The 13,789-nt window shown below is 43.3% G+C and overlaps 1 protein-coding gene across 1 annotated transcript in view; it reads left to right on the top strand.

The window, feature by feature from the left end:
• Nucleotides 1-13,789, top strand: part of CDH23 (cadherin related 23) — a 364,543-nt gene that overhangs the window by 274,685 nt on the left and 76,069 nt on the right. Inside the window, 10 exon segments of the mRNA XM_033149078.1 lie at nt 121-256; nt 1,224-1,612; nt 1,705-1,806; nt 2,622-2,624; nt 6,056-6,205; nt 8,261-8,389; nt 9,717-9,806; nt 9,808-9,846; nt 10,415-10,512; nt 10,514-10,631. Of these exon segments, the coding sequence (XP_033004969.1) occupies nt 121-256; nt 1,224-1,612; nt 1,705-1,806; nt 2,622-2,624; nt 6,056-6,205; nt 8,261-8,389; nt 9,717-9,806; nt 9,808-9,846; nt 10,415-10,512; nt 10,514-10,631 (1,254 nt within the window).

Genomic DNA, 13,789 nt, shown 5'->3' with positions numbered 1-13,789 from the left:
ACTCCATAATTCTGTGCTGTGGTGTCCACATCAAGACTCCTCTTCCTTATCAGGTGTCACTTCTTTTTCTCCAGAACAGATTCGAGGCAAATAAATTAACTACACCTTAACTTTTCCCAGGTCATAGTGTACGTGGAAGACGTCAACGATGAAGTGCCAGTATTTACCCAAAGGCAATATAACAGGCTGGGACTGCGTGAGACTGCTGGGATCGGGACATCTGTTGCAGTTGTTCGGGCAACAGATCGAGACACAGGTACAGAAACTGCATGGAATTATCATCCCCCCCCAAGCCATTGTGACTCGCCATGATTTGTGTTTGTGGTCTCTTGCTTGTCTGTGTTGCCTTTATTCTTGGTGGAGAAGTTTTATTATTATTATTATTATTATTATTATTATTATTATTATTATTATTATTTGTACCCCGCCCATCTGGCTGAGCTTCCCCAGCCACTCTGGGCGGCTCCCAAACGAATGTTAAAACAATACAGCATTAAATATTAAAAACGTCCCTAAACAGGGCTGCCTTCAGGTGTCTCTTAAAAATAGGATAGCTGCTTGTTTCCTTGACATCTGATGGAAGGGTGTTCCACAGGGTGGACGCCACTACCGAAAAGGCCCTCTGCCTGGTTCCCTGTAACCTCACCTCTCACAATAAGGGAACCGCCAGAAGGCTCTCGGCGCTGGATCTCAGTGTCTGGGCTGAACGATGGGGGTGGAGACGCTCCTTCAGGTATACAGGACCGAGGCCGTTTAGGGCTTTAAAGGTCAACACCAACACTTTGAATTGTGCTCGGAAATGTGCTGGGAGCCAATGTAGATCTCTCAGGACCGGTGTTATGTGGTCCCAGCGGCCACTCCCAGTCACCAGTCTAGCTGCCGCATTCTGGATTAGTTGTAGTTTCCGGGTCACCTTCAAAGGTAGCCCCACGTAGAGCACATTGCAGTAGTCCTTGCTCCTTCTAATGTTGAACTTAAGTGCTGAATGCGACAAGTTTGTAGCCAAAAGGGAACCATGCATGTACAATGGGGAGGTTCACATATATTCAGGGGAATCCTGAGATACGCAGAAGTACATGCATTATTTTTTCCTTATAAGTTGCTGTGTAAGTTTTTAAGCACTGGTCTGGATTTTTGATCTCTCATCCCAGAGCACTGTGCAATTGAATCATGGCTTCTTACATGTGTCTTGCACCTTTAACTGTGTTTTTTTCTCCCCTTAGGAAACGGAGGCCTTGTGAATTACAAAATCATCTCAGGTTCCGAGGGGAAGTTTGAAATCGACGAGAGCACTGGTCTCATTACCACCATTGACTATCTGGACTACGAGACGAAAACCAGCTATCTGATGAATGTTTCAGCCACGGACCAAGCACCCCCCCATAACCAAGGCTTCTGCAGCGTTTATGTCAGCCTCCTCAACGAACTGGATGAGGCCGTGCAGTTCTCGAATGTCACGTATGAAGCAGTGATCACAGAGAACATCCCCCTGGGATCTGAAGTCCTCCGAGTCCAGGCGCGCTCCATTGACAACCTGAACCAGATCACGTACAAGTTTGACCCCAATACAAATCCTCAGGCTCTGTCTTTGTTCAAAATAAATGGCATCACTGTGAGTAGTTTACAGGTGGACCTCCTTCACCTAAGATCATACTCTGGTGTTGGGAATTCATGTATTCGTGTTTGTTTTTTTCCCCTTGGCAGGGTGTGATCACAGTCAAAGGACAGGTAGATCGAGAGAAAGGAGATTTTTACACCCTAACTGTTGTTGCAGATGATGGTGGTCCTAAGCTTGACTCAACTGTGGTGAGCTATTTTTGCTGTAACCTTTTGGCTTTGTAGGGTAGGACAGTGTTGAGTTGGCTATTCTTTCCAAGGCTAGGTCCCCACCACCACCCAGGAAAAGTTTATTGTTTCCCCAGGAAAGCTTATACAGCTATACCTTGGAAGTAGAAGGGAATCCATTCCGGAAGTCCGTTCGACTTCCAAAACATTCGGAAACCTGCCATGGCAAGCATTCCTTCCTGGCACCGATTCCCACCTTATTTATTTATTTATTTACCGAATTTCTATCCCACCCTTGGTCCCTAAGCAGCTCAGAGTCACAATGTAAAAACAAGAAAACAAAGCAAAAGCATCCAACACTCTTAAAACAAATGCAATTAAAAACATTATAAAAGCAGTTACCGTGAAAGACATTCTTGCACCCAGTGATCTTGGGCTTGCCACATTTCATGTTAACATTCATTGCAACTTCCCTCCCTGGGGCAATTAAGAGCTTCTAGGGGCCAAATTCTCGGGGGAGGAGTTGTAGGTCAGAATATATCGATATTCTTGGACAGTCCTTGGTGTTCAATTGGTTGAGAGACTTGGCAACAAAATAGTTGAGGATGCCACATATCTTAGATGATTGAGGGTTATTGGCAAAGCAACAATAGCAGAGTTTGGATATGGTTCACCTGTGTTTTCCTTTCATTGCATCTGTGCCTCGTTAACATTGCATCTACAGCTGACCTTTCCCAAAGCATTGAATTCAAACCACATTGTTTAAAAGGGTTTAAATCTAATAACTGTTTTTCTTTTTCTTCTTCTCCATCCTATTTTGTGCTTCTCTCCAACAGAAGGTAAGAGTGCTTCCCCTCCATTGTGTTTATCCTTCCTTTGTTGTTGCCTGTGACCCTTTGTTGTAGCTTTCAAGCAAGTAGCTGTTGCTATACATTTCCATGTGGGGTGCAAATATAGGATGCAAAACAGGCAAGCTGAGGAATGCCATTTATTGGATTCTGAACTGCATGCAAGCTTTAGAATTCCCTAGCATTTTTGAGACAGCTAGTTCTCAGCTATGCAGAGAACCAAAGTTACCTTCACGTTCCAGTTCCAGCATTCTAAATTCTTTTAAAGAAGACGGTTTTTCTATCTTGCCAGGCAGGCCTTGTTCAGTCCACTAAACAAATGACTTGCTGCCCCTAAGAATGTGCACCCAGTCAAAACATAAATGCCTCACAAACTCATTTATGACTCTTCTAGGCAACCCTTTCCCCCTAGGATTGAGACTGAAAGGAGAGTGGAAGGAAGGGTCATTTTTCTCTCAGATCTTTTTGTGTCCATCCCAGCCTATTCTGGGTATACTGGAATTTAGAAACAGTAAATTGGGCTTTGTGCAGACATGAAGCTCTGCAGTCCTCCTCAGTCCCCCAAGTTTTACTTGAAGTAGGGTTCAGCCCCCAAAGTCTTAAGTGAGACAACACAGCAAAGGAATAGGTGAAGGAATAGTTGTTTTGTAGTAGTAGTCGTGGTAGTGGTGGTAATGTTAAAAAAGCACATCTCTGAACAAAGGTTTGGGGGAAGTTGTGATGTTGTGTTGGAAAAAATGGGCCAAAAGAGTCAACAATGGAAGGAATCAAGGTGGCTTAGAGGAGGCAGGTTTGGCTGTTCTGGTGGCCACTCATTTCAGCAGCTGCTTGTTCTTGAAGTGGAGAAGCATGCCTCTCCTTTTGATTGATTGATTATTATTATTTTTGCAACAAGAATAAAAAATCACCCTAAAACAGGCTTCCTCAGCCTTGGCCCTCCAGATGTTTTTTGGCCTACAACTCACATGATCCTTAGCTAGCAGGACCGGGATATAAAACGCAGGAGCAGTCAAACACAACATTGCTAGAGTGGACATAGAAAAGGAACTCTAGGCCAGCCAGTCGGAACTCGCTGTTTCCACTGGGCTGGGATAGACTTCCTCTGTGTAACTGGAGATGGGTGTGGTCTCCCTGGGCAGATTAACACAAAACCACAGGGACCACACTCCATCTCTCGTCTCTTGGACCATGCTCTCGAGGAAGAAGCTGCTTTGCTAAGATGCTATCTTGGCTTCAGCCAAGAGAGGACAAAGGAACTGTTTTCCGTTATGGAACAGTCTCCTGAGTAAATGTTACTTTTACTAAGTTTAAGTCTGCCGTCTGGGATCCGATTGAGAACAGATGATTTCTCTTGAGTAAACGTTTTTATGCTTTTATAGAAGACTGTGTATTGTCTTATTTTGAGAGGGATTAATGGGGAAAATACCAGGACATTTATTACAGAGGTTTAACAAACCTGAGCAAGCTTTCTGCTGTGTGTGTGTTTAAAAAGGGGAATGAGAACTCTGCTAATTTCTGGGACTTGTAAACACAAGTTGGAATAGGATATCTTAAACAACATATCCTCTCCTAAATCCCAAAACATTCCCACAAGGGATGATGGGAATTGTAGTCTCAAATCATCTGGAGGGCCGAGGTTGAGGAAGCCTGCACTAAAAGAAGCAGAAAGAGGGCTCCAGCCTCCCTCTAGAAGCAGGCCATGCTGCCTGGCCCTGCAGCTGGAGCCTTTAACCAGGTAAATAAAGACTCATAAATAAAAGCATCTTCCTCTTTTTCTCCTCCTTTTGTGTATTGTGTGTGTGCATGCACAGTTATTTTAGACATGAAAGCATTTCCTTTAGCTAATGACAGAAAGCACAGCTTGAATACTATCAGGGTGATTTTGGACTCATGACTGCAGCTGAGGGCACATCCATAATAACCTGATCCCTTTACCAAAAAAAAAAAAAAAAAGAGCTTCTGATGGCAGTTTTTCACAGCAAAGTGATTCTGATAATATTTTGATGCGGTGTGAGTTGACTAATGTAACTGTGGGCTGGAATTTCCATGTATTTCTGGGCTACATGTATTGCTAAATGGGCTCATGTGTCAACACCAGTGAGGTGTTGTGCAGAGCCTCTGTCAATGTGGTTGTGAAGATTAGAGGAACTCGCTGTGTTAGAAGTGCCTGAATGCACATGTAGCCTACGACCCAGTCCATGTTTACAGTAAGTGCCGTTGAACAGAGAGGTACTTGCTTCTGAGTAAACTTGAATTAGTCTTCCAGCCATAGAGAAGTATTAGAGTAGGCATCCCCAAACTTGGCCCTCCAGATGTTTTGGGACTACAATTCCCATCATCCCTGACCACTGGCCCTGTTAGCTAGGGATGATGGGAGTTGTAATCCCAAAACATCTGGAGGGCCGAGTTTGGGGATGCCTGTGTTAGAGGTACCACCTATTTCAGTGTTTCCCAAACTTGAGTCCTCAGCTGTTTTGGGACTACAGTTCCCATCATCCCTGACCACTGGTACTGTTAGCTAGGGATGATGGGAGTTGTAGTCCTATGAACAGCTGCAGACCCAAGTTTGGGGAACACTGACCTAGTTCTTCAGTTTAAGGCTTTTGCCTCTTAACATAGACATTATACCTTAGCCCAGGGGGTGAGGTAACTCCAGACCATGGGACCATTTAAACCCAGCAAAGGGCCAATTTCGGCCTGTGGTGCAATTTTCCCCAAACCATGCCCATCTGTCATATCTTATATATCAGGTGAGGGACAAGTGGGGACATCGCTACCAAGAAACTTTCAGAAGCCCTCAAGTTCTCCTGATTGTTGCCTAGCAAACGAGGCTTGCTGTCAGTGTCACCAGCTGATTGGCAGTGACAGCATGCCTGCGGCGATTTCACTGCACAACAGAGTTCCCCAGTAGTGAAGCTGATCGCAGTGGGCTTGCTGTAAACACCTCATAGCAAGCTGACTGGGATTGGCTGCGCTACTGAGTTCCCAAAGTCGGGAGTGCAACTGATGCTTGCCCCAAGCCAGCTTGCTGGAAGTGCCAAACTACTGATTGGCACTTATAGGAAGCCAGCTGCGATTGGCTGTGCTTTGTAGCTCTCCACTGGGCATTCCATAGTGCAGCTGGTGCCTGCCAGAAGTCGTAAGTGCTGAGCAGCTGATCAACGCTTACAGCAAGCCGGCTGGGATCTGCACTTATGCAAACCCCCAAGTGGGGCTTGCTGCAAACATAAACATCCCTTTGCAGCAGCAGCAGCTTCAATTCAAGCTGTAAATGCAATGGTCCTTGTGTTTGCTCTGATTGTGCAGAAAGTAGGGCTATACCAAATTGACAATGACCAGCTCTAGCACTGGTGTCTGTGACAGACAGACAGACAGACAGACAGACAGAGCTCTTACTCATATCTACATTCTCCATTGGACAGGTTACCATCACCATACTGGATGAGAATGACAACAGCCCACAGTTTGACATTACTTCCGACTCATCTGTGAGCGTAGCAGAGGACAGTTCTGTTGGACGTCGAATTGCTCTGGTTTTGGCCAGGGACCCTGATGCAGGAAGCAATGGGCAGGTAGCAATGATTGCGTAGCTTCAAAATGTACAGTTACTGTGGAGTTAGCAAAAGGGTGTTGAGATGTGGTGGGTCGGTCACATTTGGCTTATTCTAATTTGGTGCTTTAGGGATAGGATCAAAATTAAAGGAAAAGCTAGTTTCTGTGTAAGAACTTTGAAAGTGAATGGTGGATATTTGCATTGTGAGTTAGCAATATACAGAAACTATAATTGGTGAACCCTGTCCCCCCCCCCCTAATCGTGATGGCAAATTGGTTTCATTGTTATTGCATACTTCCTGCTTTGGATTAAACTCGTGATCCTTTCCAAGTATATATGTGCCCTACGCATGATTCAGAAACAGCAATGTAGGATGCCTCATAGACTGATGAAGAACACCCTGCTTGTCAAAGCTTCAGTTGTCTTACATAGGGCATCATCAGAGCACAGAGATCTGTTGGGTTCCACAAATAACAGCTCTGAAACAGATGCATCCCCCATGCCCTTGTAATCAATAAACTTGATTTTAAAGGGTAAGGTGAATTAAAAAAAAATAATCTACGGTCTAGTTTCTGGCTGGCATTGGAGTGCGGGGTTGTTCTCTGAGGGAGAAGAAATATTGTAGATTGACCCGCACAGCCATATGTGGCATCCAAGCACAAGTATAAAGCACTGTTGTGTGTGTGTGCATATTCCCCCCCCACACACACACACACATTATCGACTCCCTTCACCTTTAGTTGAGAAATGCTATCCAGGTGGAATCCATAAGGAACTTTTACTGGGAGTGAGAGGGGACACACAATTTTGCTGTTCTCTACGCCAGTGTAGTGTAGTGGTTAAGAGTGGTAGACTCATAATCTGGTGAACCGGGTTCGTGTCTCCACTCCTCCACATGCAGCTGCTGGGTGACCTTGGGCTAGTCACACTTCTTTGAAGTCTCTCAGCCCCACCCACTCACCTCAGAGTGTTTGTTGTGGGGGAGGAAGGGAAAGGAGAGTGTTAGCCGCTTTGAGACTCCTTCAGGTAGTGATAAAGCGGGATATCAAATCCAAACTCTTCTTCTTCTCGGGCTGCTCTTATCCACTGATAGACTGAGCAGGTGCAGCTGCTTTGAGAATTTTTGCCAAAGTCAGATGGGATTAGCAGGGATCATAGGCCCACCACTGCTAGCGCCTGGGTAGGCCAGGGGGCACCTGACAAATGTGTAAGGATTTTGTCGGAGACCATTTTTCTGCACTGTCCTTTCTTGGTGATGGAAAGCTCTGGTGCAACCATTGAGACAGGTGAAATGGCAACTTTATCCTACCAACGACCCATTAAGTCTCTCTATAGGCACTGTTTCTCCTTCAGGGCCAATTCACACATTACCACCTTGAAGGGACTATACAGAAGCAAACTTCTGCTGCTGCCGTTGCCTGTTGTCCTGACTGCTATCAGGAGGCAACAGCGAACTCTTCTGGCCTCAACAGAGTCCACCTCTGATCTGGGAGCCCCAGTTCACATCATGGGGAGCCCTTTGCCCTTCTGCTTCCACTCAGTTCTTTGAACTGGCTCCTGTAAGGCCCTGATCTTCATTGGTAGGGTTTCCCTGCCTGCAAGGTGAAATCTAAATTTATCTAAATTTAGGTGAAGCACTAAATATAACCTGGATTCTTGAGATGCAATGGATGGAGCAGATGGCTCTGAAAGATGTTAGGGGAAAAACAATATCTTAAACAAGTTCCTTTGGTGCTGAGAGGTTGCTTGACAGCTGACAGATGGGACAATGGACCTGAAAAAAACAGATGGCAGCATTCTCACCACCACAATGTACTAAAAGGAAGTCCTCTCTGTATTAAACAGGAAACACTCTGTGTTTAAGGTGGGGTGTGTTTTTTCTTTAATTTGCTGCCTGAAATGATCTGCTGTTATGAACTTCCCAAGCAGTTTCAGTTTGAAAAGGTGCTTTCATATGCATCATTTCGAATTTATAGATCTACTGTTCTCTAATGGAATTCACAAGATCTCCTAAACCTCCCCAGCCATCATTGTTATTGATTGATTGATTGTATATATGAATATCTTTTTACAGGTGACTTTTTCTATAGTATCAGGAAACATAGGCAGGGCATTTGAAATCCGCACAACCAACAATACCTATGGAGAAGTGTTTGTGGCCAGACCATTGGACCGGGAAATGATTGAACACTACACTTTAAAGGTAATTTAGTGATGCCCACGATGCAAGTTGCTTGCTGCACAATCGCACCATTTGCCAGTTCCAGGCAAGCAGCTTTATATACCAAGTGTGATTAGCCAACTTATTGTTGTCTAGACTCTGTAATTGCAGCATCTGCATGTTTACAGTATGACCAATTATTTCACTTACTGCCTCGATAACACCTGTATAAGGAAATAATAATAATGCATTCCTCGTATTTTGAACTATAAATGTGCTCTGAACAATATATTTTACATTATCTGAATATATTGAAAACTGTTCTGAGACACAAATTGGACTTCATTGCCAAAGTAATTGGTTTAGTAAGACTGTAACTCCTTGCAGTTGTTTGCCTCAGAGCTGAACTTCACAGCAGCAGTTCCAAAGAGCAATCGCATACCCTCCAGCTCCAACCTTCCTATTTTTGTTTGTTTGTTTGTTTGTTTGTTTTTAAAAATGTTACTTTATCCAACTTTTCTTCCAAAGTGGAATTTTATGTACACAACCATCCTGTGGGTGGCTTGGGACAACAACTTTCCCAGGCCACAAAATCTGCTGTAGCCGTTTTAAGTATTGTGCAGCTATGTGACCAGGGGGCATCTGTTAAACTTGCCACCAGAGGAAGAGGTAGATCAGCCTACCACTTACATTCTTCTGTTCAAAAATGATTCTCCAGTAATACTAATTGCCAAACCAGGCTGTATCCATCACCATCAGACCACACTTAAGATTGCTCACTGCAATTACTTTCCGCTGCTCTGTTTACCTCATCTTACATCAAAGTAGACCTATTTGACAGTCTCTTTGTGTTGCATTGTTCTGTGCATGGTGCTACTAGACATGCTAAGGACTTGCATATCTCATACACAACTGAATATTTCGAGAGAAAGCCCCTCAGGAGCAACAGCTGAATGGGGGAATGTAGCTCGGGGGCTAGGGGAACTTGTTTCTGCCAGGGAACAGGCAACCTCTATGTCTGGTAGAGCTGACTCAGAAATTCGTATATTAGCCAAATTAAGAGAAGTCCATGTCTGAGGGCTCCTGGTCAAGAGATAATGGAGTGTTCCATGAAAAGTACAAACAGCTCTCACATATTATATGCGTTATTTATACATATAAATAATGCACATACATACTCCAGGTTCAATAAAGTAACCAGTAGGTAAATATGTGATGGGGTGTATGGGAGAGATTGGCTTAGCTCGTCCAAGAGCTTCATTGCTATGGGATGTTTACATATTTAGACCAGTCTCATTTTAGTTAAGTAACAGGCTTGACCAAGGCTATGAGCTTTTCTCCTGATTATAACCTTTGTGCTACATTCCAGATTCAAGCATCTGACAGAGGTGTCCCACCTCGCAGGAAAGAACACACCTTAAGAGTGAATATACTGGATGTTAATGATAACCCACCAGTTTATTGCAAATCCATATGGATACAACGTTAGTGTTAATGAGGTAAGCTTCTCTGCTTGCTGGCTTTCTGTGAAGAGAGTTATTTGTGCACAAGCAAGATCTGGTTCTAATCCCAACAGCCCCTCACATTCTGCAACATATTATATATATATATATATATATATATATATATATATATATATATATATACACACACTTACTTGAGAATATTGATGACAATTTGCTTCTGGTTTTAGGCAGCAGAGCCCTGCTTGTTGTGCCATCCAGATTAAATTAATAGATATAAAATTTTGTCGCCTGTGTCCAACGTGTAGCTTTTCAAACAGGTTGAGGGAACTCTTGATTTGGTGAAATGGCCAATCCTCTCAAATTGCTTGTGGGTCCCACGTTGAACAACAAGAGCTCCAATAAGAAGCCAGTTCTTGTCTATCTGTTGCCGTAGGAAGATGATGTAATAATAATAATTTATTATTTATATCCCACCCATCTGGTAGTCTTTGCCTAATCCCAAATCCAAATCTAATTTTATGACACAGTTCCGTTTTTTAGAGAAGTATGCATGGATATAGATATGCCAGACTAATATTCATTTTTGTGTGTGTGCTCACAGAACGTGGGTGGAGGTACCGCTGTGGCTCAGGTGCGAGCAACTGACAGGGATAGTGGCCTCAACAGTGTCCTCTCCTACTACATCACTCAAGGAATGAGGACTGACCTTTCGCATGGACAGAGTGACTGGGGAGATCGCCACCCGCCCTTCCCCTCCAGACCGTGAGAGGCAGCAGTTCTACCAGCTGGTGGTCACTGTGGAGGATGAAGGCAACCCAGCCTCTCGGTATGTGGTGGTGATGGTGTGATGCCACACTTTTGCAATTGGCAATGATCTTGAAAATTATTGAATACACTTATTGTGGGATAAAGGTCCCATGAAAAACTGAGCAGGGTAGATTTGCCTAGTTCCATCTAGTTCTGAAATTGGAACATTATTTTGAAAATGCTGTGTTGTCAGATTGAGTACATGGTCCATATTTAACATTAAGGTCACACAAACACACGTTATAATTTTAGTGATCCGTCCAGTTATACAGAGAGTGTATGCATTCATGATATCCAGATTGTGTTTGCCTCTTAGAACTCAGAGGTAGAGCAGAACAAGTTCTCACACATGTAGAAATATGCTGGTCAGTTAAATACTGCTTTTATATAGGCACAGTGGTGGTGCCTGTTTAATGTAACTGGAAAGGATTTACAACCAGTGTTCTATTAACCTTAGAGTTTATTATCTCTGCTACTCCTACCTACAAAGCACCGTTTTGCAAGATCCTTTCTGGATCCAACCAGAGACCTATCTAACCCAGCATCCTCTTCTCACCGTGACCATCTAGATGCCTATAGGAAGCCCATAGGTGGGACCTACAGTGTTACAGCACTATCCCCCCAGGGCTTAGCCTGGGAGTTTTGCCTCTTGAGGCAAAATCCATCATCTCTACCTCCACGGGCGTACTCTGCTGCCACTTCTTCCATGAGTGCACCTGCAGCAGCAGTGGGGCATGACAGTGGTGGGACACGACAGTGGAAGAGGCAGGGGTGCAGTGTGGTGGAAGTGTGGTGCACCTGCAACAGTGGCAAGGCGCACCTGCAGATGGCAGTGGCAGGATGTGCCCACCATCGTGGCCAGTAGTCATTGACAACTTTATTTTCCATGGATTTGGCTAATAGCCTTTTAAAGCTGTTCCAAGTTGGTGGCCATTGCTACAACGTGTGATAGCCATTTCCATCGTTTAACCCAGGCTCTTTGTGAAGCTGCACTTCCTTTGTCTGTCCTGATAATCCCAGCCTTCAACTTCAGTAGATGACCCCGGACTCTAGTATTACGAGAGAGGGAGAATCGATTTAAAAGGTGCCACCTTTTTATTTTAATGCCAACAGTCTGGTTCCACTCCAGTTCAAGGGTTGGTTCCAGATAGGAGAATTTCTGGCTGTTGATTTACCTGGTGACTAATAACTTCTCTCAGGTTGACCTGAGATAGCTGCCCTGTTTCCATACTAGAATGAGTGTTTATTCGGTTTTAAGCTGCTCCTGAAACTCATAATCTGTCTGTCTAGTTTCTCATGTATTGAAATTGGAAGCTGGGAGGCTGCCCACACCAGAAATGCAAGATGTGCAGTCTACTATTCACCACATGTACTTGGCTTATTGTGGCATTTTGTAATAGTTTGGAGGTTCGTTGTTTTTCTGTGCTGATTTCCACTGGATGATATAACTGGAGAAACTGCAAGTCAGTGAAGTAACATCTGCCTCCCTTGCAGTATATTTGCACATATTTGATACCATGACATCTAGGTTATGTTTCTAGTTCTAACTATTATTAATGTTGTGCCTGTGTTTCAGTCTCTAAATTATTTTATGCTTTGTGTAATAACAAACAGGGAAGTAGCCTACGTGTTTTCATGCTCATAGAATTACAGGAACAAACAAGTTTAGAAAAGTAAATACAAAGCTTCTCCTTTTGAATGCTTCCCCATTTTGGCCATCTTTTAGCCACTTTTACGTAATAGACATCTTCTATTCACGTGTATCTCTTTCAAACTAAAACAGAGGTTGTGAGTAACTTCTGTTGTGCATCCACACAGGTTGTATTTTTAGGGTGAGGAATTTTAAGATTACATAATCAGTATACTGGATCCAAAAAAGAGACTGAGAACGCCACTAGTCCAAACAGTTTGGCAACACAGTCCATAGCATGTTTAATGGCAGTAAATTTTACTATGTTCAGCCTAGAAAATGTGCTTAGAAATGTAATGTACCATTAAAAGCTGTGTCTTGCAGCAAAAACAAACATTTAAGGTGACAAGTACTCCTTTGACTCAATTTAGTTCTCAGATCAGCTTTGTCAAAGTTCACAAAAGATATTTGCTGTTTATTGTAAATTTATCCAAACTCTATTTGGAGAAGCCCTCCCATGTTATCCAGATGCCACCCGATAGGTTTGGCTTATGCTTTCGTGCATCTGCGCAAGTTATCCCAGACAGTACGAAATACCAAGAATCTATACCGTTTTCCTAGTATACTTTTTGGCAGTACATCTGACTTCCTAGAGGAATTATAATCTGCCAGGCTAGAGAGAGTTCTCTTGTCCCATCATACGGTTGGAAAATAGAGCAATCTGAAGAAGTGTGCATGCACACGAAAGCTCATACCAAGAACAAATTTAGTTGGTCTCTTAAGGTGCTACTGGAAGGATTTTTTTTATTTTATATTTTGTTTTGAACAGGAATTGGTTTGTTTTGGGTGTTAAGATAGTGTGCTATGACATACAGTGGTGCTGAGAACAGAAAAGCCACAAATTTTAAGCATTAAAAGAGGAGGAAACAAATAAAGGAAGCATGGCAACTTTTTGCACATTTCCCACTTCATTTCTAGTGGTTTATTTATTGCTGAGCGAAGTTGTAGTGGTGAACAGCTGCTGAACATTAAGATATGCTAACTTCTTCCCAGAACCTTTTGGGCTAAGATGAGGAAATGGTCTTAGTCAGCCAGTACTAGCTGCATGGTGGAGTGCATTATGCTACACTAATTTTAACCCTAGGATGTTTTAGCAGCGGCATGACTTTTAACAGATTCTGTCGAAGCATCTTTAGTTTCTGGTAGCAGCTTATGAAGTGTACCGTCACTTCCGCAGTTTTCTGTCCATCTCCCATGAGGAATTTTCTCTGCCGAGCCTTCATATCATCTCGTCACCATTCCAAAAGTATAGTCCCAATCTCCGCAGCCTACTCTGATGCTGTTTGTCACCGTGCCAATTGAATATTTAACAATCAGTGCAAATACAGCCATTTCTCATTCTTAAAGTGTATACTCTTGTCTTGAGAAAGAAAGAAGAACTAGTGAAAGTTTCATTTGGGACATTACTGGGATGGGCTGCATTTTGATACTGTGGTCTATGCTATCTTATGCTTATACAGTTGTTATTCCCAAATAACA

The sequence above is a fragment of the Lacerta agilis genome, chromosome 5 (genome assembly GCF_009819535.1).
Source record: "Lacerta agilis isolate rLacAgi1 chromosome 5, rLacAgi1.pri, whole genome shotgun sequence".
NCBI lineage: Eukaryota > Metazoa > Chordata > Lepidosauria > Squamata > Lacertidae > Lacerta > Lacerta agilis.
This window is presented reverse-complemented; position numbering and strand designations above follow the sequence as displayed.